Raw genomic sequence first — 26,893 nt, 5'->3', positions numbered from 1 at the left:
GCCTGGACAAGACAAATAATGTGAGGCCTTGTAACCCCTTCTGTTGCCCTGGGTTCCCAAATTTCACTCTGTCCTCCTCACCCATCACTGCTGCTGGGATTCAGCTCAGCCAAGTCACCCCCTCAAAGCTCTGTGTGTCCCCTAACGACTTCTCTTTTCTTACATGTACCCTGTGAGGACCCAGCATCAGTAAGACGCCAACTGCGACACTTTGGCCAGTGACATTGGATAGGCTTCTGCGTTCTATGCCTTGCCATCTGCCTGAAATGCCTGACAGGCAGCTGATGATGGTGCCAGCCCACAGCTCTACTACCCCTGCCATCTGCTTTTAGGTCTGGCATTTGAGGCCTCCTCTGAGGCTGGCTGAGCCAGCTTCTCTTGACGTCTGATGCTGATTCAGACTCTATCGTGACAGGGCGCAGAGACCAGGCTCCACTCGCTTCACTCCGTGCGTCCTCCTCACTTACACGGCTGCAGGCTTCCAGTGGCGGTGGTGAGCTGGGGAGCGCTGTGGGAAAGAGCAGTACAAGGCTGTGAACCGTGCCTTAGGGCTGCTGGTGACTGGAGTAAAAAGCTAGGAGTACCTCGGTACACGCATGGGATCAATCAGGCTAAACGACTCAGGTGAAGTTTTCTTTTTTTTTTTTTTTTTTTTTTATTTGACAGGGTCTCACTATGTAGCCCTGGCTTTCCTGGATCCTGCTATGTAGACCAGGCTGACCTGGAATTCTCAGAGATCCGGCTGCGTCTGCCTCCCAAGCGCTGGGATTAAAGGCCACCATCCCTGGCTGAAAGGTTCTGAAGCAAGAGTGAGGCCAGGGAGATGTTTGGTGGATAAAACACTCAGCCTGGAAGCATTAAGAATTGAATTCGAGGGGACTGGAGAGATGGCTCAGAGGTTAAGAGCACTGACTGCTCTTCCAGGGGTCCTGAGTTCAATTTCCAGCAACCACATGGTGGCTCACAACCATCTACAATTCAATCTGGTACCCTCTTCTGGCATGTAGGCAGAACACTGTATATGTAATAAATAAATAAATCTTAAAAAAAAAAGACTTGAATTCGAATCTCCAGAACCCATATACAGCAGAGTGTGCTAGTACGTGCCTGTGACTTGTGCTCCTGCCAAGGGATGCTGGGTCACCTGGGAGACTGACCCATGGGATGGACACAGAACTTCTGAGAACAGCGCCCTCTGTCATGGGAGGGGGAGCCTTAGAGGGGCCCTTAACTGGGAGTCTGCTAAATACACTCTGGATGGAGCTTTATAGGGACCTGGGTGGTCCCTTACCCCTGCAGCTTCTGTTTAGAAACCCACACACACCTGTGCCTTCCTGCCATTTCTTCCTGCAATGTCTTCTGGGAGGAAGAAGTCACCGCCCCTCTCACTCTCCCTCACTCCTGTGGTGAGAGGGGAAGTAGGGACAAGGGAATCCCCTGAGGCTCACAGGACAGCTAGCCTGGCGGGCACTCCGCAAACCGCGAAGAGACCCTGCCTCAAACACCATGGAAGGCAAAGATAGACACACATACACTTGCGTTTGTGTAAGTATGAATCAATACATACTCTAAATGAGTATCCGGCCCCTGTCAGTAGTTTGGTAAGACAGTCCAGGCTAGTCCTTTCTTTGTTTTGTTTTGTGTTTTACGCAGTGCTGGGGATGCAGCCCAAGGCCTCCCCTGTTCCAGGCAGATGCTCTACCACTGGGCAGCATTCTTAGGTCCACACTTCCCTTACGAGGTAGTTATCTGTGTCTTACAAAGGTAAGTGTGTGGTTAACCCATCATTTTAGTTATTTGTTTTGGTTCTGGAAACAGTCACAGGTTGGCAAGGATGACCTTGAACTCCAGATTCTCCTCCCTCTGCTTCCCACATTTTAGAATTATAGACTTGTGCCACCATGCCTGGCCTAGATTTTATTTTCAGCTGAGACAGCAAAATAGGTTGCTTATTTACTTGTTAAAATAGTTTTTCATAGCCGGGCGTTGGTGGTGCATGCCTTTAATCCCAGCACTCCGGAGGCAGAGGCAGGTGGATCTCTGTGAGTTCGAGGCCAGCCTGGTCTACAGAGCGAGTTCGAGGACAGCCTCCAAAGCTAAAGAGAAACCCTGTCTCGAAAAACCAAAAAAAAAAAGTTTTTCATTTTTTAAATTTATGTGTATGTGTGTGCTTATGAGTACCATGTAACCATGCCTGTCTTCAGGGGCCGGAGGACACCAGCTCACAAAAAAATCACACAGAGACTTCTTATTAATTATGAAAGCTGGGCCTTATCTTAGGCTTGTTTCTTACTAACTCTTATAAACTTAAATTATCCCATTTCTATTAATCTACATGCCGCCACATTACCTCTCCCCCTGCATGTCCTGCTTCCTCCCCATCTCCTCTGGCATCTCTCGCGCACCTAGATTCTCCTCTCTTCCTCTCTCTGGCAGAAGTCTGGCCTAACCTCCTCCTGCCTAGCTGTTGACCATCAGCTCTTTATTAAACCAATCAGAAGGTGTCTTGGCAAAGACACATCTTCGCAATGTACAAAAAGATCGTCCCACACAGACTGGAGTTGCAGGTGCCTGTGAGCCACCTGACGTGGGTGCTGGGAAACGAACCTGGGTCTCTGGAAGAGCAGCAAGTGGTCTTAACCACTGAGACATCTCTCCAGCCTGCAAAAGTTCTCTTTTGACTACCACATGTGTGTCAGCACACATATATGCACACATGCACACACTCACATACATACAAAACAAATGTGCTTTTAAAAAACGAAGGCTTAAGGGGAAATAAGAGGATGTATCTGCTAACCAAAATGAAGAGTTCAAGGGGAGCACAGCGTACAGTTGGTGTGAGGTGCTCAACCCTTGCAGCACCCATCAGGTTTCTCTTGGTTTCCCAGCTCTCCTTGCTGGTGGCCTCATGCACAGACGCCTCCCTTGTGCCCACAAGTGCAAGGAGCATGTAGCTAGTTTATGATCCATTTAGTCAGCAGCCCCTAGGCAGAGGGTTTCTCTTGCCCATTAGTTTCAGAGAACATCTTCATATAGCTTCATTGGCCAGGACAGCATGACAGCATCAAAAGCAGGACAAACGGGGCCAGGACATATCTAAATTTTGAGCCCCAGCACTCAGGAGGTGGAGGCAGGAGGATCAGAAGTTCAAGGTCATCCTCAGCCACACAATGAGTAGGCCAGTCTGGGATACAGGAAGCTAACCCTCTGTGCTGTGGTAAACACCTTCACCAGAAGCTGCTTATGGAAGGAGAGTCAACGCTGGGTTAAGATTTTGGGGGGCGAGTTTCACGGTGGAAAGCGTGGCAGAAAGTGACAGGCGTGACCTCTGGAACAGAAAGCAGAGTGCTCACATCTTTCGGGGGTCAGAGAAGTGATGAGACACTCTCACTCTGTAGGCTGACCTGGAACTCACTCTGTAGACCAAGTTGGCCTCACACTCACAGAGATCCGCCTGCCTTGGCCTCCCTAGAGCTGGGGTTACAGATGTATACGACCTTTTTTCCTCTCCTCAGAACTCTCACCTTTTGACTTTACAGCTTCTGCGTGGCATGCCTGGATGGGCAGCATTGCTGTTCTTGTACCTTGGGCCTGTAATGAAGTAAAAGAGGATGATTTCTGCACAGGCTCTGCAATGTAGAGACAACTGATATGAGAGGCTACCAAGAGGCTACAGACAGGGTAGCATGCACACAGTGTCTGGGAACCAGGACAAAGCCTGCCGCTCAAAACAGCACCTAACTTACATGTAGGTGGACTTTTTCTGTCCCACTGGCCAGCTCCCAAATAACCACACAGAGACTTATTATTAATTATAGATCAGTTGCTAGCTTAGGCTTGTTTCTAACTAGCTTTTATAACTTAAATTAACTCATTTCTATAAATTTACATTCTGTCTCACGCCTTTATTACCTTTACTCTGTACTGCCCATACTGCTTCCTGTCTGTCTGGTGACTCTCTGCATCTCCACCCGTCTGCTTCCCAGCATCCTCTGTGCCTGAAACCCCTACCTAGCTATTGGCTGTTCAGCATTATATTAAACCAATCTGAGTGGCAAATCGTCACAGTGTACAAAAAAGTTATTCTATAGCACATAAAGTCATGAATTGACTGGAGAATGGTCAGTGGCTAAGGATGTATAGTGCTCTTGCAGAGGACCAGAGTTCAGTTCCCAGCACCCATGTTGGTTGGTGGCTCAAAAACACCTGTAAGTCAAGCTCTGGGGTATCCAGTGCCCTCTTCTGGTCTCTATGAGCAACTGCACTCACACATGCACATATACCCCCACATACATATACACGCTATTTAACATTTTTTTAATTTTTTTTTTTTGGTTTTTCGAGACAGGGTTTCTCTGTATTGTTTTGGAGACTGTCCTGGAACTAGCTCTGTAGACCAGGCTGGCCTCGAACTCACAGAGATCCTCCTGCCTCTGCCTCCCGAGTGCTGGGATTAAAGGCGTGCGTCACCACCACCTGGCTATTATTTTAATATTTTAAAATTTCTTAAAATCCGGGCTGGAGAGATGACTCAGAGGTTAAGAGCACTGACTGCTCTTCCAGAGGTCCTGAGTTCAATTCCCAGCAACCACATGGTGGCTCACAGCCATCTATAATGAGATCTGGTGTCCTCTTCTGGCTTGCAGACAGACATGGAGGCAGGCTGTTGTATTCACAATAAACAAATAAATCTTTTTAAAAATTTATTAAAGTTTATTTAGGGTGCATAGTGTTTTGCTTACGTGTGCATCTGTGTGCCATGTGCCCAGCAGAGGCTAGAAGAGGGCTTTGGAATCACAGACAGTTGTGATCTGCCATATGGGTGCTGGGAATTGAACCCAGGACCTCTGGAACAGCAGCCAGTGCTCTTAACCACTGAGGCATCTCCCCAGACCTTAAAAATACTATATAATTTTCTGTGTTTTGCCCACATGTATGTATGTATGTACTCCATGTGCATGCATTGGGCCCATGAAGGTCAAAAAAGGCATACAATTCATACCTGGAGTTATGAAGCCTTGTAAGATACTATGTGGGTGCTGGGAACCAAACCTGGGTCCTCTGCAAGAGCAACCATTGAGTCATCGCTCCAGTTCCAACATTTTAAAATATCTTTTTAATTTTTTGAGACAGGGTTTCCCTGCGGCTTTGGAGGCTGTCCTGGAACTAGCTCTGTAGACCAGGCTGGTCTCGAACTCACAAAGATCTGCCTGCCTCTGCCTCCCAAGTGCTGGGATTAAAGGCATGTGCCAGCAACACCCAGCTAAAATATCTTTTTAAAACACCCATGGAATACTTATTTCTAGATTTTGCTTTGTTTTTATTTGGGTTCTTTGTTTTGTGAGTGAGTATTTTGGGTGTTTTTGTTGTTGTTCATTGGTTTGACTTGGTTTGGTTTGGTTTGGTTTGGATTGGTTTGAGACAAGCTCTCATTATTTAACCCTGACTGATCCGGCATGAAGACGATCAGGCTGGGCTTCCACTGGCAGTAATCTGTCCGCCTCTACCTCTTGGGTATCCCGGTATTACAGGTATGTGTCACCATACTGGGCTTTATTTCTGAACTTTCTCTGTAATATCGTAATTGACCACATGTAACTGAAATTGTAGAAAATGAAGCCGCAAGCAGGGAAAGGCTAGTGTGCTACCACTTACGGACCCTTCAGAAGTACCGTGAAGTTCCGTGGTTTAACCAAATTCACAAATCCATTAAGGAGTAGAGCTGCGCGATCCAGGGCCCTCTGGCTTCAGAGTTCACACTGTAAACAATGTGCTATCTCAGCAGTAGCTGAACCCAACCGCTATGGGAAGAACCGAGGTTCAAAGCCTGTGTTCACACAGTAGCTGCAAAGGTGCACACCGACAATTCCAGCTCAGGGCCTGTGAGCCAAGTCTGGGCATTTCCACTGTTCTGTGCTGCCCCCTAGTGCTGCTATGGCAGAGTACAGCAGAAGCAGGCCGCCCTCCAGGGAAGGAGGCCTGATTGTGATGCCCAGTCATCCACAGTCCCCTGGCCCCCAAAGTTGCTGTGTGTCAGCTTCAAAACAGTCGTCCGGCCGGGCGTTGGTGGCGCACGCCTTTAATCCCAGCACTTGGGAGGCAGAGGCAGGCGGATCACTGTGAGTTCGAGACCAGCCTGGTCTACCGAGCGAGTTCCAGGACAGCCTCCAAAGCCACAGGGAAACCCTGTCTCGAAAAACCAAAAAAAAAAAAAAAAAAAAAAAAAAAACAGTCGTCCGTCTGTACAGTTGTAAGGTGCTTGACTGCCTCACGACGACCCTCAAACCCAACAGGTACAACCTAAGCTAGCATCGTTACACCTGAAGCTCTCTGTCCATCCAGTCGCACAAACCCAGGCGCCTGAGCTACAGACCAGAGAAGGTGACCGGAAAAGCAAGCGTAGCAGAGCAACAGTGGTGAAAAGTGAGGGTCAGGACAACCGCCTCAGGTCAAAGTCATCAGGCCAAAGGAGGGCAGGGGGCCCTGGTTACCGTAGGCTGGATGGGATGGGAGAGACCCGGCAGGTCGAGGACATACCCAGAACACACAGAGCTCTGGATTCCATTCCAGACGCTGTGAAGAAAAAAGAAACGCGATTTCAGTGCTGTGGTGTAGAACGCTCGGCAAGCACATACAAGGCCCAGGGTTTGGGCTCTAATACTAGAAAAGAATTCTTTTAATTAAAACAGAAAAGATGCTTTCGTTAGGTAGAGTGCTCGCCTCCAGGCGTGAAGTCTTGGTTCCATTCCAGCACAGCACACTACAGGTGGGTCTTTAACCCAGGCACTCAGGGGGTGATAACTCAAGGCTATCCTCAACCAACAGGGAGTCTGAGGCCAGCTTAGCGTACATGGAACTCTGTCTCAAAAGCACAAAAAATAAACAACAGCAAACAAAAAAAGGTGTTTGTTTTATAAACTAAAAAACATTTGGCCGACAGCCTCGAAAACAATACAGAGAAAACCTGTCTCATGAAAACCAAAAAAAAAAAAAAAAAAAAAAATTGGGGATAGAGAGACGGCTCAGTGGTTAAGAGCACTGACTGCTCTTCCAGGGGACCTTGGCCCAATTCCCAGCACCTACATGGCAGCTCACAACTGTCTGTAACTTCAATTCCAGGGGATCTGACACCCTCACACAACATATATGTGCAGGCAAAACACCGAAGCACATAACATAAAAATAAATAAATAAATCACTCCAGAAGAAAGTTCATCCGGGACCTTCCCCCAGAAATCTGTTTTTTTTTTTTTTTTTTTTTTTTTTTTTTGGTTTTTCGAGACAGGGTTTCTCTGTATTGTTTTGGAGGCTGTCCTGGAACTCACTCTGTAGACCAGGCTGACCTTGAACTCACAGAAATCCGCCTGCCTCTGCCTCCCGAATGCTGGGATTAAAGGTGTGCGCCACCAACACCCGGCGTGTTCTTTTCTTTGTCTTGTTGAATTCTAGACCAATGAGACACTGTTTTGTTTCCAGAATGTCCTCTTTTGTTTTACTTTAATGAGAATTAAAAATTGTGCATATTCTTTTAGTTTTTGTTTGTTTATTCTCATTTTCTATAGTTTTTGAAACGGAGTCTCATTGTATAGTTCAGGCTGGCCTTGAGCTCACTATACAGCTAGACCTACCCTCAGACCTTTCCAGCTCTCCACACACCCAGCTTAAACCATTTTCAGTCATTTTGGTGTGTGTGTGTGTGTGTGTGTGGTGTGTGTGTGTCGTGTATGTGTGTGTGCGCGCGCGTGTGCAGAGGCCAGAGGAGATTTGAACTGGGCCTCAGACTAGTGCAACGAGTGCTCTACCCACTGAGTTGTCACCCCAGACCCCTTAAAACACTGAAGCATCAATTTAACTGCAATAATTACATCTGTAGTATTACACAATCTCTATTTCAAAAATGTTTTCATCATTCAAGAAGAACTCTGCACCTATGAGGCAATAGTTGCCTGTGACCTCCAATCCAGCAGGGAGTCACATCTACTCTTTCTGCTTCTGTGAAGCTGACTATGTTTAGTATTTCACATATCCATTTTATTTTATTTTATTTTACACAATACTAGGAATTGAACACAGGGCCTGATACACTTTAGACAAATACTCTACTTCTGAGTTGTATACATAGACTTCAATAATTTTTTTATCTTTTTTTTTAAGTTTAAATTAGAAACAAGCTTGCTTCACATGTCAATCCCAGCTCCCTCTCCTTCCCCTCCTCCCTCACCCCCCCAGCCCTTCAACAACCACCCAACCCCCCACCAAATCCCTACTCGGCTCCCCAGGAAGGATGAGGCCCTCCATGGGGAAGACTTCAATATTTTATATTGGTAGAATCATACAGTGTTTGTCTTTTTTTTTCAAGACAGGGTTTCTCTGTGTAGCAGCTCTGGTTGTCCTGGAATTCAATTTGTAGGTCTTGAACTCAGAGATCCTCCTGCCTCTGCCTCCCATGTGCTGGGGTTAAAGGCATACACTGCCACTGCCAGACTCCAGCAGTTGTGATAGTCAGTCTCGGGGATGGGAGACCTGTCCTCTGTGGATGGCACCATCCCCTGGCTGGGATCCTGAACTGTGTTTTTAAAAAGAGGAAAAAGAGGGCTGAGCTCTCAGACAAAGTGACTTGAGCTTCTACTTGCATAACTTCACTGTGGTGAACTGTAACCAGGAGCATAAAATACGCCCTTTCTCTTATGTTGCTTTTCTTAGGTTTTCTCATTTGTTTGTTGCTTTACTTTTTTAATCACAGCAACAGGAAAAATAATTGAAACAGCACTCCATGAGGGAAATAACATCACCCCTGCTCTTTTGTCTCACTAGAAAGCTGAGGCTGACCATAAACCCATGATCTTCCTGCTTTACCCCCTGAGTACTAGGGTTAGAAGTGTATGCTACCACACTCAGTAATTTTCTCATTTGAAAGATTATTTACTTGGGCTGGAGAGATGGCTAAGGGGTTAAGAGAACTGCCCATTAGCCAGGTGGTGGTGGTACATTCCTTAAACCCCAACACTCGGGAGGCAGAGACAGGCGGATCTCTGTGAGTTCGAGGCCAGTCTGGTCTACAAAGTGAGTTCCAGGACAGCCTCCAAAGCTACAGAGAAACCCTGTCTAGAAAAAAACAAAACAAAACAAACAAACAAAAAAAAGCACTGCCCGTTCTTCCAGAGGTCCTGAGTTCAATTCCCAGCAACCACGTGGTGGCTCACAACCATCTGTAATGTAGTCTGGTGCCCTCTTCTGGCCTGTATGCATAATAAATAAATAAATCTTTAAAAAGAAAAATTATTTACTTAGCTGGGCATGGCAATGCACACTTATGGTAGTCAGAAGTAGGATTTAATTTCCACGTAGAATGACAAAACCTTTAAAGGGATTTTAGAAACTAAAGAACAGAGAGAAGCATGGCTTCTTTTTTAAAAAAATGTATTTATTATGTATACAATCTTCTGCTTGCATGCCAGCAGAAGGCACCAGACCTCATTCAAGATGGTTTTGAGCCACCATGTGGTTGCTGGGAATTGAACTCAGGACCTCTAGAAGAACGGTCAGTGCTCTTAATTGCTGAGCCATCTCTCCAGCCCAAAGCACGGCTTCTTGATAGCAGCATTTTTCTCAGGTGAGCTCTGTTTTCTAGAGACAAGCAGAGACTCACATGGCTCACTTAAGGGAGTCTTCCTGACTCAGCATAAAGAAAAAAAAGTTTTTTAAGAGGCTCTGGTAACAATTGAAAGGTGTGTCCGTGCAGCTGGAAGTGGCAGTGATCATATCTCCAAGGTGGCAGCTTTTGCTGGATGTCAGCATAGACTGAGGCCATGAGCTAAAGTCACACTTACGCCCACCATCTTGGAAAAACTGCAGTTTAAACAGCCATGGTTTTTAACAGATAAGACACGTGGCCAGAAAAACATAAAGATTTACAGTAAAGTCAGACTTGGATTAAGAAAAACCTCTAAAGGTTTACAGTGTGTTTAAAAATATATGTAGGATTGAGAGAGAAAAAGAAACGGCATAGCGATAAATAAATAGAGAAGCTGGTTGTGGTGGCGCACACCGGTAGGATTTGCTCCAGAGGCAGAGGCAGGCAGATTTCCAGAGATACCCTGTCTGAGAGAAAACAAATAAAAGTCAAAGAAATAGTGTAATAATAGATAAATAGATAAGCCACGTAAAGATGGAAAATACACAGAGAGTCTGGATACTGTATGCTATTGTGTTTTTCAGTTTTTTTGTTTGCTAAGGAAGGAACAACTACTAAAGTACACTTGATTATAAATGCTGCTGAATTAATTCAACTTATATTTTTTGAAAATGCCTTGACTTCAAAATTTAAGTATAAGGATATGTTACTTTGGAAAAGATATTTTATTTCTGTTTCCACAGAAAATGGAAAGCTATGGATTCCTTCTGTGGTTTGATGCACCAAGACCCCCGGAAGCAGTGGGCCAGGTGTTCCAACAATTAAGACAGCTAAGATGATGCAGCCTTACAGACCCCAAAAATAAGGACTCACACAGGTTTCTGAGTTTTGTCATGATCCCCATGGTATGAACAGCGCCCCCATCCAGCAGGAAGCAGTTTGGAATGAGCAACGTTCAAATACCCATATTGTTTATAAATCTTTGTTTTCATTTAAGTGGGGTTGCTTATAATTGGTTAATGATCACAGCCAATCTCTTTTTAATGGTAAAAGGGGGATTATGGTATGGAAACGAATACTTATTATGGGTATAGTTTTTCATTTATTGATACAAATTCAAGGTCAATTTTGTGATATGTATATTTCTCCTCTTGTTTAAGTATTGTGTTTATACTGATCTTTTAAAATGTAATACATAATTAAATACAGATTATAGATAGTTACTTATAATAGTCAGAACTTATAGTTAGGCAGGTTAGGTTTTCTAGATATATAGAGATGTATTTGAGATAGATAGTCTTCAAACCTTTCAAAGGCCTCCAGAAAATGGCATTTAAAATGGTTTAGGGTTTTTCTTGACAATGAGAAATGTCTGCTCCTGGCAGCATCAATTACATCTGAGAGGAAGATGGGCATCAAAGAAACTCGTTATGGAGTTTGCTTTCAACATGGCAAGTTAGCCATTTGGGCAAGAAATGCTCTTGCCTAGAGTGTTTGACTGTTGCTGTATAAACTGGACATGCAGGACCCACAGAAAAGTGACTGCTGAACTCAGTCTTACAGGGTTCCTGCTTCATGGAAGAGTCTGCCAGACTTTCTGCAGGACACAGAAAATGACTGATGGACTGCCAATGCAGATGGACAGCTTGAAATTTCCTGCTTTACTGAGAAGTCTTCCAGACACACTGTGGCCTATGGGCTGAAGATGGATGCCCCAACATTACAGAGGAACTTTGAGTGACTGTCCAGGTAGCAAGATGTCTCTGTCAATTCTAGTGTTTATATATTATCCTTCTGTGGTCTGGTCTTTGATAGAGTTGAAGGCAGATAGTTATAATCATAGTTTTCCTTAGTTATGATAAAAGATAAGTTACATATAAGACTTTAGACTCACAAAGATAGGATAGATAATACTTTCTTTAAATCTTACTAAATGTTAATGGACAAAATATTGTAACTATGTTCTTACTTGATAACTGTTCTGTTACATATAATTTGACTATGTTAAAGTTAAAATCTTTCAGGCCGGGCATTGGTGGCACACGCCTTTAATCCCAGCACTCGGGAGGCAGAGGCAGGCGGATCTCTGTGAGTTCGAGGCCAGTCTGGTCTACAAAGTGAGTTCCAGGACAGCCTCCAAAGCTACAGAGAAACCCTGTCTCGAAAAACCAAAAAAAAAAAAAAAAAAAAAAAAAAAGAAAAACCAAAAAAAAAAAAGTTAAAATATTTCTTTTTATTTAGACGGAAAAGAGGCGATGATGGGGAAGTCCTATGTATATGTCAATAAAGCACTGTTGGCCAATAGGGAAGCAAGATAGGTGGGACTAGGAGTTGAGGAGGATTCTGGGAAAGAGAGACTCAGGCACAGACAATGTAGCCCACCAGAGAAGTAAGATGTCCGGACCCTTTTCTCCGGTAAGAGAAATAGTTAGATTAACAATTATGGGTTAGCCAGTAAGAAACAAGCAAACATTCAACAGCTTCATAATTAATATAGCCTCGGGTGTGTTCATTTGGGACTGATGTGGCTCTGGAACCAGGCTGGCAGGAAGGCTGCACTCTACACACACTTTTAATCCCAACACTTGGAAGGCAGAGGCAAGTGGAATTCTGAGAGTTTGAGGCCAGCAGGGACTGCATAGTAAGACTCTGTCTCAAAAAAACAACAATGGGGCTTGAGAGATGACTCAGGGGTTAAGAACATTGGCTGTTCAATTCCCAGCATCCACATGGCAGCTTACAACTGTCTGTAACTCCATTTCCAGAGGATCTGACACCCTCACACAGACCTACATGCAGGCAAAACACTAGTCAATGCTCACAAAATTAAAAAAAATAATAAAAAAGCTAAAAAAAAGAGAGGGGCTAGAGAGATGGCTGAGTTAAGAGCACATACTGCTCTTCCAGAGGACCCACACCCAGGTAAGGCAGCTCACAACTGCCTGTAAACTATAGTTTCAGGAGAATCCAACTCATCTGGCTTTTGTGGGCATCTGCGTTCACATGCACATATTTACACACACACACACACAATTAAAAACAGCTTTAAAAATTTTAAACCACCACCAACAAAATTCATGTACCTACTGATTTATTCATTTAAGGGGTATGCCATGAGCATATGTAGTAGTCAGAGGACAACATACTTCCATGGATCTCTTCCCATGATTGGAACCAAGGTCATTAGGCTTGGCCGCAAGCACCATTACCCACTGAACCTTCTCATCTGCCCCATGGCTCTTAATTGTTTTGTTGATTTATGAAATAGGTTGGATTATGAATTTTTTGTTTTTTAAGTCAAAATAGTCCAGATACCAGCAACATCATATGATTCAGGCTAATATTATGCCTAAACAACGTGATCTTGGTTGGCTTGGGGCTACATGAAAAGGACCCCTCTTATATGGAATCATCCAGGACTGGCCTGTTAGGCACACACTAGCACATGCCTCTGGTCTCCATTTGTCCCCTGTGCTCTGTAAAGATTTCTCCAAATTTTCCTCATCTCCTGTTAGTGCTGTTTGTATTTCCATTTTGAGGCTACCAGGAACCATGGTTTTTGCTTGGTTTGAGATAATATAGTCCCTTGTAGCCCATGATGGTTTTGAACTCCTGATCTTGCTGGAATGATGAGCTGTGGCAACACATCTTGTTGAGGGTTTCTTTCTCTTCTCCCCTCTTCTCTCCTCTTCTCTTCTCTCCTCTTTTTTCTTTTTCTTTTTTTTTTTTGTGTGTTTTGTTTGTTGACTGATTTTTTTTTTCGAGACAGAGTTTCTCTGTGTAGCCCCTTATGTCCTGGAACTCACGCTGTGGACCAGGCTGGCCTTGAATCCACAGAGTGAAGTACCTCCCAAGTGCTGGGATCAAGGCTGTGCCATCAGCAGCCAATGAGCTGGACATTTCTCCCAGACCCTTGTACACTTCCTCCTGGCACAGCACAGCAAGATCGTCTTGTAAAGTACCCGGAACAGGCCTTACTGGTCTTAGAGTACACGGAAGTACCGTGCACACCATGGGACTCATTTTCTTAGTTCCAAATGAGAGTACACTGCGCCCCTTGCCCCAGAAGGAAATGTGGATGTCTGTGGTGGGAAGGTCTGTCGTCAGGGAGCAGCACACCTGTGTGTATTTGCCCCAGTGATCTCCTGGATCTGTCATCTCCTACGTGTCTGTTAGCTTTTTTCCTCCTCCCCAGTTAACAGAGGTTATCTTCTGTTTTTTTTTCTTTCTATTGTTTGTTTTTTAAGACATGTTGTCTCAGTGTAACAGCCCTAGCTGTCCTGAAACTCGCTGTGTAGACAAGGCTGGCCTCTGCCTTCCTTATGCTGGGATTAAAGGGATGTGTCACCACTGCTTTGCAGTTTTTTTTGTTTGAAACAGGGTCTCTCTACATAGCCCTGCATATCCTGGGACTCACTACATAGACCAGGCTGACCTGGAACACACAGAGCCTCTGGAGTGTTGGGGGGCTAAAGGCATGCACCACTATGCCCCCACAGAGGTAGCAGGCATGCCTCCTTATGTCTTGGTTTTGGTCTGGTTTTTGTGACAAAGTGTTCCCAAGTTCTGGGATTACAAGAGTACACCATCACATCTGGCTAGAGAAGTTCCATTATCTACAGAGAGGAAATTGAAAGACAGAAAGCACCTTGCTCACAGAGTGTCTCCCTTCTATGCATAGTTTCTACATCAGCAATGGCGTGTGTGTGTGTGTGTGTGTGTGTGTGTGTGTGTGTGTGTGTCTGTCTGTGTGTGTGTGTCTGTGTGTGTGACTCACAGCTACTTCCCACATTCCTTTTTCTCCTGTCAGTGGTATTTGTGTGGTTCCAGTTTGCAGCTACCATGAACAAGACTTGTCAGTTGAAGGTTAGTGGAAGATTGAACAATACGATGCAAGTGAGGGGTTTAGCATGGACCGTAAAGACCCTCTGCAGTCACGTCTGCAGTCCAGTTATGGAGCAGGTGTCAGGGGAGAGTAAGCCTCGACTTCATGCCACCCAGTACGGTTAGTTACCTCTTATGGGGCCTTCCTGGGGAAAGCAGCAGCCACCATGCTTTTTGGTCTCTGGGGACCTCACCTCCCATGTGTGTCTCAGGGCCATACAGCCTGACGACTCCTTCACTCTACTCAGGACACAAGGCCTCTGCAGTGAGGTAGGTGCTAATTCAGTGGCTCATTTGCATACACTGATGAACTGACCAGCCACCTGGGAGCCCCTAGCTCTGTCCCAGAGCAAAGAAAGAAAGCAGAGCCCATGTTGGGTGTGGCAGCACATGCCTGGAATCCCAGCACTCCCGACATGACAACAAGGCCAGCCTTGGCTACATAGTGAGTTGGAGGCTAGCCTGGGACACATGAGACACCATCTCAGAAAACCTAAACATTCTGTTGCCACGCCCTTCTACACACTCGTGGTCTAGTCTGATCTCGAAGCTAAGCAGGATAGGATCTGGTTATAGTTGGATGGGGAGACCTAACTAAGCGGGGCTGGAAAGGTTGCTCTTCCAAGTCCCAAGCACCCAAGTACAATTCTCTCGTACTAACTGTAACTCCCATGCCCGCTTCTGCTCCTCACCCCTGCGGGCACCAGGGATACAAGTGGCACACAGATGTACATGCATGAAGGCAAGAAACCCACACACATGAAAAAACTTTAATGTAAAAAAGAAACCTAAATAAGTGAGTATGCCGACAGACCCACAACAGATCACTGTCTACCTATTCAAACAGTGAAGATTATTTGCTGAGCGTCTGGTATATGCCAGACCCTGTACTAGGGAAACAAGACCAGACCTTACCTTCAAGGTCAGACGCTAAAAAGAGGAGACAGAAGACAAGAAAGAAACAACCTGCTGAGGACAGAGAATTATTCCACATAATAGAGCTAGGGACTCAAGGGTCAGGGACAGCTTCCCAGCAGCCATGCTCTTTGAGTAGGAGTTTTGAAGGCCGGTAAGGCACTCCAGGGCCTTTCAGAGACTTCCAGGAGCTGGACTACAGAGCAGAAGGGCCCTGAGCACGGCTGCTTGGCTGCCCTTCTCCGGGCCTCACTCTCCTGGCCTAGGCCGGGGCTGGGCGGGGCCTCGGCCAGGTGCGCGGCCGCGCTTCGCGGAGCCGGGAAGTGTGTCCCCAGCGGCGACCCGTGCCGCGCTCCCGCGAGACGCTCACCTGCGATCCAGGTGAGTGCCGAGAGGGGCGGGGGAAGGGCTGACTGGAGGCGGCTCACCTGGCGGGGCAGGTAAGTCCGGAGCGGACCCGCGGGGGCGCGGAGCGGTGCAGCCCCGAGTAGGTGACCCTGGAGGCCGCTCTTGGACGGCAGCGGGACGCGGGCCTGGCTCCTCGGGATCCGACGCCCACTTCCGGGGTGCGCGGGCCGGGCCGGGCCGCGGCGGCCCGAATGGGCGCGGGGCTGGACGGGCCGGGAGGCCTGGGGGCCGGGGCCGGGCACCTCGGAGCCGAGGCCGGGCACCTCGGAGCGGTGGCTGGAACCGTAAGTGGAACAGCCTTGGGACGCGCAGGCAATGGTGTTTGCCGCGGCGACAGAGGCGGTCGCGCCCCGACGGCAATGCGTACCCGGCCGCCTGGACTCGGTGCCTGCAGAGGAGGGCGGCTGAGGCTGTGCCTGGGGGAGTGGGGATGCCCGTGCCCTGCGCGCGAGATGAGCTGACCACGGCTTGGGGACCCGAAGCTTGCTTGGGCAGAGGCTGGTGCAGCCCGTCCGTCCTGTGGACGCAGGGAGAGGGCCCACAGAGAGCCCCGAGTGTGTGTGTGTGTGTGTGTGTGTGTGTGTGTGTTTGCGGGGACTGGCAGAAAGGCAAAGGCAGTGAGCAGTCAGTCCTGGGGCCACCAGACCCTGGAGCATCCTTGTGATGCCTTCGAATGCCCAGTGACCGAGCCCATCTTCTCAGGCTCTCGCTAAACACCAATACCTCAGTGCAGCGCTAAAAACACATTAATCTCTCCCATTTTGGGAGATGAGGTTTTCAAATGTTATTTGTATTTTATTTCACTTAATTTTTATGTATTTTTAAAATTATATTTAATTAATAAATTATATATTTAGTTTTTTGCTTTTGAGACGGGGTCTCATGTGGCTCAGACTCCTAATCATCCTGTCTTGTGCAGGAATTACGGACATGGGCCACCTCACTAATCTAAAGTGAACCTATTTAAAGAAGAGGAAACTGGAGCCAAGAGTCTTGTTCCAAGCTAAAATAGAGGCGAGAACTGGTACCACTAAATTAAGTGACCCGTGTTAATGGATTGGATTGGAGCAGGGACCGTGGTAGGGAAAGGAAGATGAAGCCTGGAGTGAATGGGCTGTTTGAAGGGACAGACACTCTCATACCACGAGTAGGGAGGCTGATTGTTGGTTGTTTGGTTTTGAGACAGGGTTTCTCTTGATAGCCCAGGCTGAAGATGGACTTAAGGGAATCTGCCTGCCTGGGTCTCTCTGGTGCTGGGATTACCTTCGTGAGCCACCCTCCCTGGTTTCTCCTAGGCTTTGCTCCCTTTCTCTCCATTCTTCCCTGACTGGAGATGTGGCACCGAACAAGGTGCCTGGGCTGAAGAGCCTAGCCCACTACAGCAAATCCTGTTCTTCCCAGCTTGCCCTATCCCCTCCCTTCTCTGAGCTTCAGAGTCCTGGGCTGTGGAGTGAAGATGAATTATTCACATGGTAGTTGTAAGAACTAAGTAATGAGAAAGGTCTCTGGCTAGAGCCCATTCACTGCTGTTCCCTCAGTCAGCACAGAGCTGGTAAATGTGTTGGATATGAATGCAATCTACAGTAGTCAGTCCTAAATCCTTGGTGGGGGAGAAAGAGACAGTGACCCAGCCCAATGTCAATAACCACAATATTCCCATAGACCCTCAAAGTTCAGCTTGGTGTCAATGAACAGCGTGTGGATGCTGGGGTGGATGGTTTGGGACTCCAGATGCAACCCCTCAAAGCTCCTGCTAGAAGCTTTAACTGGCCCTTTCCTCTCAAGTTGACAGAGGGATGGGGTACAGGAGGAGAGAAGCCCTCTTGAGGACTTGGATGAGGAGTGGATAAGGGTCTGAGCCAGGCCAGTGAGTACAAATAGAAGTGTGTCTGTAGGGGCATAGCTCTATTGGTAGAGCACCTTGGATGCATGAGACCCGGAGTTAGAGCCCCAGCTCTGCATGAACCAGCACTTGTGAAGACAGGAGAATCAATAGGTCACTCTTATACTGAGCTACACAGTGAGTTCGAGGCCAGTTCTCAAGAAACAGGTATGGCTTTGGACACTTAACCTTTCTGCTTTAGTATTGTGGAATAATACTAAGAATGCCTCAAGAATGAATAAATCTATTACAGGCAGTATGCTTAAAGTAATGTAGGCTGTCAATAATTACTTTCACTGGAATGTAAGCTCTTGAGACTAGGGGGTTAGTCTGTTTTACCACTGTGTCCATAGAGTTTAGGATGCACAGTAGGTCCTCAGTACTTGTTGAATGACTGAGTCCATGCCCAACCTCATGTCGATCAAATCAGGACATTTAGTTATCTCCCTCTGGATTATGGAGAACATTTTGTTTTGTTGAGGTGGGGTCTTGCTATCTAGTATATGTTGGTCTCAAAGTCATGACCCTCTTGCCTCAACCTTCGTGATACAAGGATGACTGGTGTGGGCCACCACATTCAGTTGTGAAAAACTTTTAAGATTACTTATTACAATTTCAGTTTGTATATCCCCCCCCTCTTTTTTTTTTTTTTTTTGGTTTTTCAAGACAGGGCTTCTCTGTATTGTTTTGGATGCTGTCCTGGAACTAACTCTGTAGACCAGGCTGACCTTGAACTCACGGAGATCCGCCTGCCTCTGCCTCCCGAGTGCTGGGATTTAACCATTTCTTTATTTAATAGAGCAGCAGGGTAGGAGGTTTTCCTAGGGGAAAATACCTCCTTCAGTTTATAGACTTCCAAAGATGGGATCCCACATAGGCACACACCATTCCCTAAGAGTTCTGGCTCCTGCTCTGGTCTACCTGGAGTCCAAGTCCTTTTCTTTCCATCCAATTCAATTGTCTTGGCCCTACCATAAAGTCAGTTAGAATGGATCTGTGCCATGATAACACCTTCCAGACTGACCCTGTTCTAGGCCTTGAGGCAGACCTTTAGGGTCAAAGTCCCTGGGGAATTAGGCTTATTCTGAAACTGGATACAAGGCTGACCCAGTCATCAAGAGATCTCAGCAGGCCTTGTGGGGGGTGCCTTTAATCTCAGCAGTCAGGAGGCAGAGACAGCTGGATCTCTGAGTTCAAAGCCAGCCTGGTCTACAGTGAGAGAGAGACAGAGACAGAGAGACAGAGAGAGAGAGAGAGAGAGAGAGAGAGAGAGAGAGAGAGAGAGACAGAGAGAGAGAGAGAGAGAGAGAGAGACAGAGAGAGAGAGAGAGAGAGAGAGAGAGAGAGAGAGAGAGAGAGAGAGAGAGAGAGAGAAATCACACTTTCTGACCACATAGAGCAAGGTCTAGAGAAGGAGAGCTGAGTGGGTCCCAGAGAAGGCTGTAAAGTTTCAGGAAGAAATAACTTCTGTGTCCTCATCCAGCACAATGAATATTCATTGCCTCCCTGTCTGCCTGTACACGAGCTCTCCAGGCATTTGCTGGTTGGCTAGTTTAAACCATTGATGATCACACTGCAGATATGTGTCCCTTAGTCTGCTTCCTAAACAGAGATAGTAGGCTATTCTGTTTCTCATAGAAATGTGTATATCTGGTGGAATTGGATAGATGGTTCAGCTGGCATACCTTTAATTCCAGTGCTCAGGAGGTAGAGTCAGGCAGATCTCTAAGTTCGAGGCCAGCCCAGTCAATTTAGCAAGGACAGCTAGGGCTACATAGGGAGACCCTGTCTCAAAATAAATAATATATACACACCTCAGGAGGCAGGAGGTAGAGGCAAGTGGATCCTTGAGGCCAGTCTGATTTAGAGTGAGTTTGTTTCAGGATAGCCAGGGCTACAAGGAGAAACCCTGACTTGAAAAATCAAAATAAATATAAAGTTATATATATATTGCATATAAACATGGCGTTTTCTACTTTCACTAGTTATTCACATTATCCAAGTTCCCAGTTGTTCGCCTGACCCCTGGCCCACACTCTCTGAAGCTGGCTGTCCGCCCTTTCCTCAAGTCCACATCCCAGTTCTGTGTTAGAGGCTGGAATCTTCACAATGTGTCCTCCTTATAATTTGATGTCATTTTATTTCACTGTTGGTGACATTGCCTTTGATCATTTGGTTAAAGAGCACCTGGGTGGTCTCTCCAGTCTTGTGGGGTTTAAAATTGTCACTGGCTGCATCATATAGAAGAGACCAGAACAGGAGTGCTGTTGGCATTTGGTGTTTGGGGAGGTGGTACTATTTTCCCATGATATGCAGTATTTGTTTTTGGTTTTTTGGGACTAAAAACAATAAATAATACCTGTTTCTCTTGTGTAGCCATGGCTGTTCTGGAACTTACTCTGTAGGCCACACTGCCCTCAAACTCAGAGATCTGCCTGCTTCTGCCTCCCTAGTGCTAGGATTAAAGGTGTGTGCCTCCACGCCTAGCCCTAAGCACACAATTTATAAGCACAAGAATGGGAATTAGAAGACAGATCCTGGTGTCTCCAACCTTGTTCCTTTCATATCACTAGTTCTTAGGACTCTGTAGTGATTAAATCAGGGGTACAAGGGTAGTGTCAGCATCTCAAAAAAGGCTAGAGCTCCTAGGTCAAATGTTAACAGCACTGGCTGCTCTTCCAGAAGTCCTGATTTCCATTCCTAGCACACACATGGTGACTTAAAATACAGACTAAGGTTTAATCCCAGCACTAGGGAGGTAGAGGCAGGCGGATCTCTGTGAGTTCGAGGCCAGCCTGGTTTACAGAGCGAGTTCCAGGACAGCCTCCAAAGCCACAGAGAAACCCTGTCTCGAAAAACCAAAAAAATAAAAATAAAAAAAAATACTTTGTGTGTTCGAGGCCAGGCTGGACCGATAGCCTCCGAAACAATACAGAGAAACCCTGTCTCGGAAAAAAAAAAAAAGGCCGGGGCGTTGGTGGCGCACACCTTTAATCCCAGCACTTGGGAGGCAGAGGCAGGCGGATCTCTGTGAGTTCGAGACCAGCCTGGTCTACAGAGCGAGTTCCAGGACAGCCTCCAAAGCCACAGAGAAACCCTGTCTCAAAAAACCAAAAATAAATAAATAAATAAATAAATAAATAAATAAATAAATAAAATAAAATACAGACTAAGGACAGTTACTGCCCAGCAAAGGCTTAACTGTGGTTAAGGTCCTCCTGAGTATGGCACTCCATCATCCCTTGGAGCCTCTGGATTTACTCAATCCCACATGCTTCATCCTTAGGAGGTTTTTGTTTGTTTTGTTTGTTTTGAGATAGTGTCTTACTAGATAACCCTGGCTGAACTAGGACCCTCTATATAGACCAGGTTGTCTTCAGATTCATAGAGATCACTTGTTTCCACCTGACCCTATGCCATGCTGGCATTAAAATTGTGAGCACCCCCAGGTGGTGGTGACACACACCTTTAATCACAACACTTGAGGCAGAGGCAGGTGGATCTCTGCAAGTTCTGGGATAGCCAGGACTACAGAGAGAAGCCCTGTCTTGAAAAAAAAACACACAGAAACAAAAAACTGAGCACCACGCCTGGCTAGGTGTTTTTTGTTTGTTTGTTTGTTTGGATAGAATCTCATGTACTGGGCTGGCTAGCCTGGAACTCACTTTGTAGTGCAGGATGACACCTTCACCTCCCAAATACTAGGTTTTCAGACAGGTATTATTGCACTCAGTTTGTCTTAGAAGCTTTTCTAGAAACTGAACCATGAAGATCATTTATCTTTGATTTTGCCTTGCCTGACACATGGCCAGGCTCAGTGTTCATCAAAAACAGTCGTAGTTCTGAGATACCCAGCAAAGAGGAATGAAGATCAGTGCTATTTTACGACAGAGCTGTTTTCTTTGAAGGTGTACACGTATGGAAGTCATAGGACAGTTTTTTGTTTGTTTGTTTGTTTGTTTGTTTGTTTGTTTTGGTTTTTCGAGACAGGGTTTCTCTGTGGCTTTGGAGGCTGTCCTGGAACTCGCTCTGTAGACCAGGCTGGTCTCGAACTCACAGAGATCCGCCTGCCTCTGTCTCCCAAGTGCTGGGATTAAAGGTGTGTGCCACCAACGCCCGGCTCATAGGACAGTTTTTAAGGGTTGGTTCTCACCTTCCACCTTGTTGAAGCAGGGTCTCTTATTTCTGCTGCTGTGCTATGCTGTGGTGTGCACTCCAGGCAGGCCGGCCTGTGATCTTCCAGGCAGTTCTTTCTTTCCCGTCTCATTGTAGGAGTGCTGGGATTACAGATGGTTGTCACCACAGCCAGCTTCCCACTTGGGTTCTTTGGTTGTCAGTGCGCTCACCCAGTGAGCCATCCCCGAAGTCCATGAGGGTTATTTTTGTGGCAAGGAACCAAGACTGCTTATTGTTGCCAGGCAAGGTAGTACAGTCCTTTAGTCCCAGGACTTGAGAAGGGAGTAGAAGGGCCAGGAGTTTAGAGCAGTTTTGGCTACCTAGCAAATTTGAGGCCAGAATGGCTACATGAGACCCCATTGTCTTAACAAAACCAACCCTTCCCTCTCCGAAAAGAACAGAGACCTGTTTCATGCCAAATGTTTCTTGGAGGGCAAATCTGAATAAGAGAGACCGGTGCCTAGGATGAAGGGTGGGAAGGAAGGAAGGATAGTGGTGATGATCATGGCCAGGCAGACAGAAAGGTATCTGTTGAGCAGAGGCTCTGCACGGGGCTCAGTGATGGCCGGGAAGTGGGACCAGGAAGTGAGGTCCCCATCGAGCTTTCCTGTTCCTTCTTTGTGGTAAAATATACATCAAAATTTTCACTTTAATCTTTCACGTGCCATTTTTAGCACACCATCCTGTGGCATTAAATACGTACATCTACATGCTTTGCAGCACTATGACGCCTTCCCAGCTGAGTCCTGTACGCATTCCACATAACTCCCATGCTCCTCTGCTTCAGCCCCTGGTACCCACCATTCTATTTTCTATGTCTGTTAAATTTGTAGTTGTAGCTATTTCATATAAGCTAGACTATAGAATGTTTGTTCTTTCTTGTATAGCTTATTTCATTTAGAATGTCTTCAAAGTTCATTCATGTCAAAGCACAAAAGAATTTCATTCTTTTTAAGATATCCCCAAAATGTTTCATTTTTATGAGTCCATTCACCCAGTGATTTACTTTTTTAATTTTTGAACCTTTATTTTTATTTGATGTACATGTTTTGCCTGCATGTGTGTCTGTATACCCATGTGCATTGTGGCCGCCAGAAGAGGATGGCAGATCCCCTTGGACTGCACTTGCAGAAGAGGGCATTGGATCCCCTAGGACTGGAGTTAAAGAAGGTAGTGAGCTACCATGCTTGGAATTGAACCCCCAGTCCTCTGGAAGAACTGCCAGTGCTCTTAACCATGAGCCATCTCTCCAGCCCTCATATACACATAATTTTAAAAAAAAGGACTGGACCGGGTGGTGGTGGCGCACACCTTTAATCCCAGCACTCAGGAGGCAGAGGCAGGTGGATCTCTGAGTCTGAGGCCAGCCTGGTCTACAGAGTGAGTTCCAGGAGAGCAGAAACTGTTACACAGAGAAACCCTGTCTCAGGAGAAAAAAAAAAAAGACTGGAAAGATGGCTGGGTAAGAACAGGTGTTATTCTTCCTGAGGACCTAGATTGGATTCCTAGCACCCATGACATAGCTCAAAACCTCAGTTCCAATAGCTCCTACGACACATGGTACACACACATATATACAGCAAAATGTTCACACAAATCTAAAAAAGATTTTTAAAAAGTTATTTGTGTATGTGTGTGGAGTGGGGAGAGGTTCCCTGTGAGTGCAGTGTGGGCAGAAGAGAGTGTTACAGCCCTCGAACTAGAGTTACAGGAAAGGTTATGGACCTGTCAAACAGTAACACATTCTTAACTGCTGAGCCATCTGTCCAGCCCGTTTTTATGTTTTTTGTTTGCTGTACTGGGGATGAACTTAGGTTCTCCTTTATGTTATGTAGGCCGTCTGTGCTACATTCCCAACCTGTGTGTTTAAATTTGAAGAAGTATTGTTTCCCACAATACTGACAGCATTTCAGATCCCCACTAGCAAAGTCCAGTTGCTCTGCACCCCACTGACACTTGTAATCTTCTGTTTTGTTTTCAATAATAGCCATTTATTGAGAAGTCCAGAGATTTTAAAGCCTAAGTTATACCACAAAGAGAACTTTCTCTTTGGGGCAAGAAGAGCTCAGCATTCAAGTGTTTACGGGATGCTTCATCTGTCCTCATCACAGACTTCCCAGAAGTCTAAAGCTCTTCAGGTCAGCCCAGAAGCTAGTCCCTGACCTCTGCTTCTGACCTCCTGGCTTCTCCTCTGCAGGTGCCTGGCTAAAGCAAGCCATGCTCTGAGCCATGCCCAGGCCGGGACAGCCTCGCCCATCATCTGGGCCTCCACGGTTGGGTCCCTGGGAGAGGCCAGCAGAGTTATGCCTGGAAACCAATGATGAGCGCTCCCAACCCCCACCAGGCCGCCGCACCCGCAGGCCAGACCCCAAGGACCCTGGCCACCACGGGCCAGAAAGTATCACCTTCATTTCAGGCTCTGCAGAGCCAGCAGCCGAGACCCCAACCTGCTGCCTCCTCTGGCGCCCTTGGGGGTGGGACTGGTGCAGGGCTGCTTTCTGCTTTCGCCGCTGCAGGGATTGCCTGCAGCGCTGTGGGGCTTGTGTGCGGGGCTGCAGCCCCTGCTTATCTGCTGGGGACCCCACTGAGAGATCTGCCGAAGCCACCTGGGTCAAGGAGCACAATGGTGTGCCACCCAGCCCGGACCGTGCACCCCCCAGCCGTCGGGATGGCCAGCGGCTCAAGTCCAGCATGGGCAGCAGCTTCAGCTACCCTGACGTTAAGCTCAAGGGCATTCCGGTCTACCCCTACCGCCATGCCACCTCACCAGTCCCTGACGCAGACTCCTGCTGCAAGGAGCCCCTGCCCGAGCCTCCTCCAATGCGGCACAGCCTGCCTAGCACCCTCCCCAGCAGCCCCCGCGGCTCCGAGGAGTATTACTCCTTCCACGAGTCGGACCTGGATCTGCCCGAGATGGGCAGTGGCTCCATGTCGAGCAGGGAAATTGACGTGCTTATTTTCAAGAAGCTGACAGAGCTGTTCAGTGTACACCAGATTGATGAGCTGGCCAAGTGCACGTCGGACACTGTGTTCCTGGAGAAGACCAGCAAGATCTCAGACTTGATCAGCAGCATCACACAGGATTACCACTTGGATGAGCAGGACGCTGAGGGCCGCCTGGTGCGTGGCATCATCCGCATTAGTACCCGCAAAAGCCGCTCCCGCCCACAGACCTCCGAGGGGCGCTCGGCCCGCTCTACAGCCCCTGCTACTGCCCCCGACAGTGGCCATGAGACCATGGTGGGCTCTGGCCTCAGCCAGGATGGTAAGTGGGCCCAAGAAGGGAAGCTCTGGCTTACAGGAGGGTTGGGCTGGGTTCTTAACCGGCTGAGAATTGTAGGGAGCATGCAGACTTTGGCCATTGCACTGTTCCCAGTATTTATTTACTTACTTAGTGCATCTGTCAGGCTCCTTCTTCCCCCTAGTACTACTTGACAGAGCAGCTCCCAAGCCTGGCCTAGATCAGGGCCCAAAACTCAAGAATTTTTTTTTAAGATTTTTATTTATTTATTACTTATTACATATACAGTGTTCTGCCTACATCCCAGAAGAGGGTATCAGATTGAATTGTACATGGTTGTGAGCCACCATGTGGTTGCTGGGAGTTGAACTCTGGACCTCTAGAAGAGCAGTCAGTGCTCTTAACCTCTGAGCCATCTCTCCAGCCCCAAAACTCAAGAATTTGGACCTCTGCCTTCAACAAGAAAGGCTAGTGATAGGATTTCATGCTTGTATTTCTAGAACTCTAGAGGCTGAAGTAAAAGGTCTGTCAAGTGTTACAGGCCAACCTGGGCTACAGAAACCTTGTTTCAAAAACAAAACAAAACCAAGAATTTGCACCACTTACCTGGCCTAGCCAAAGTCCCAGCTGCCCCCACACTCCCTTGTTCTAAGCATTTCTCTAGCCTGTGTACAGTAAGCAGCCCTCTTCACTTACCTACAAGAAATAGGGACTGAGCTTTATAAAATATGATAATGACCACTGCTTACTCATCCTCCCTCCCTAGAACTGACAGTGCAGATCTCCCAGGAGACGACCGCAGATGCCATCGCCAGGAAGCTGAGGCCATATGGAGCCCCAGGTGTGGTCCTGACCTGACCAGAGGGTGGGGAGCTGCACTAGGGCCCTTCAGATGACCTTCCAGCTTCCTCTGGGGTGGGTGAGGGTGGGATCAGAAACGAGAAAAGGCCTGAACAACCACACCCACTGCAACCTTGGAAGCTGGCTTGAAGCGAGGTCCCCAGAGTAGAGGCAGAAGTGATGGGGGAGTAAGGTGGAGAGAAAGCCGTCCAGCTTCAAAAACTCCTTTATGGTTCCTGCTGCTATCCTCTGGGCCTTCACCACCCCTAGGAGCAAGTCATTATTCTTTTACAGACTGCTAGGGTTTGAATATCAGGAGTGGGCTGCAAAGGCTATAACGGCTGAGCATGCTTAAGCCCTGCTCTGTCCCGTGTCAGTGGGCTTCTCCCTGCCTGTAGGCCTGGCTGAGCTCCTTCCCCTCTCTGAGCCTCTGCTTCCTCTCCAACCAGGGTACCCAGTCAGCCAAGACTCGTCCTTCCAGGGCACGGACACAGACTCTTCAGGGGCACCCCTGCTTCAGGTGTACTGCTAACCCACACTGGTCCAGCAGACACACACCCCCTTGGAAGAAGCACAGCCAGGAGTTGAAGAACCAGGACCCCTTTGTGAGGAGGCCAGATCCTGAGCCCAGAAACAGTGACCTCTGGCTTCTGCTTTCATTGAATGATATAGACCATGTACATTTCACAGGGCCGTGGTGCCTGTCCTCTGCCTCTCCAGCTGGACTGACCACTGCCTGGGCCTGCTTCTTCCTTTGGCCTGAAAGCAAATCCTTGGGAAGTCACTTCCCAGGTCCATTCCCATGGCACCCTAAGCAATCATGGAAGCTACATAGGTTGGGCTGGGGACACATGGCCTCTATATGTGATTATCTGGGAAATGCCCACTTGTTACATTGCTGAGCAGCTCA

At 47.2% G+C, this 26,893-nt stretch overlaps 2 protein-coding genes across 7 annotated transcripts; one reads left to right on the top strand and one right to left on the bottom strand.

The window, feature by feature from the left end:
* On the bottom strand, window positions 1-18,142 carry LOC121144069 (translation initiation factor IF-2-like). Its single transcript, XM_040757417.1, has 5 exons — window positions 18,110-18,142; window positions 15,865-16,361; window positions 6,495-6,576; window positions 3,528-3,594; window positions 1-508 (listed from the first exon to the last, which is right to left on the bottom strand). The coding sequence occupies exons 1-5, from the start codon at window positions 18,140-18,142 to the stop codon at window positions 123-125; spliced, it is 1,065 nt and encodes a 354-aa protein (XP_040613351.1). The 3' UTR covers window positions 1-122.
* On the top strand, window positions 15,709-26,893 carry Kdf1 (keratinocyte differentiation factor 1). Of its 6 annotated transcripts, none has more exons than XM_021232679.2 (4): window positions 15,709-15,817; window positions 23,890-25,167; window positions 25,910-25,984; window positions 26,433-26,893. In XM_021232679.2, exons 2-4 carry the CDS (start codon window positions 24,132-24,134, stop codon window positions 26,513-26,515), a joined length of 1,194 nt encoding a protein of 397 aa, XP_021088338.1. In that variant the 5' UTR covers window positions 15,709-15,817; window positions 23,890-24,131; the 3' UTR covers window positions 26,516-26,893. The 6 variants fall into 6 exon arrangements, with proteins under 6 accessions (XP_021088338.1, XP_005079615.1, XP_012975682.1 ...); XM_005079558.4 differs by having other exon boundaries at window positions 15,710-15,817; window positions 24,100-25,167; XM_013120228.3 differs by lacking the exon at window positions 15,709-15,817 and adding an exon at window positions 15,823-15,876.

Source organism: Mesocricetus auratus, unplaced genomic scaffold (genome assembly GCF_017639785.1).
Source record: "Mesocricetus auratus isolate SY011 unplaced genomic scaffold, BCM_Maur_2.0 Super-Scaffold_100014, whole genome shotgun sequence".
Taxonomy (NCBI): domain Eukaryota; kingdom Metazoa; phylum Chordata; class Mammalia; order Rodentia; family Cricetidae; genus Mesocricetus; species Mesocricetus auratus.
Note: the sequence above shows the minus strand (reverse complement) of the source record. Positions and strands in the feature narration are given on the sequence as shown.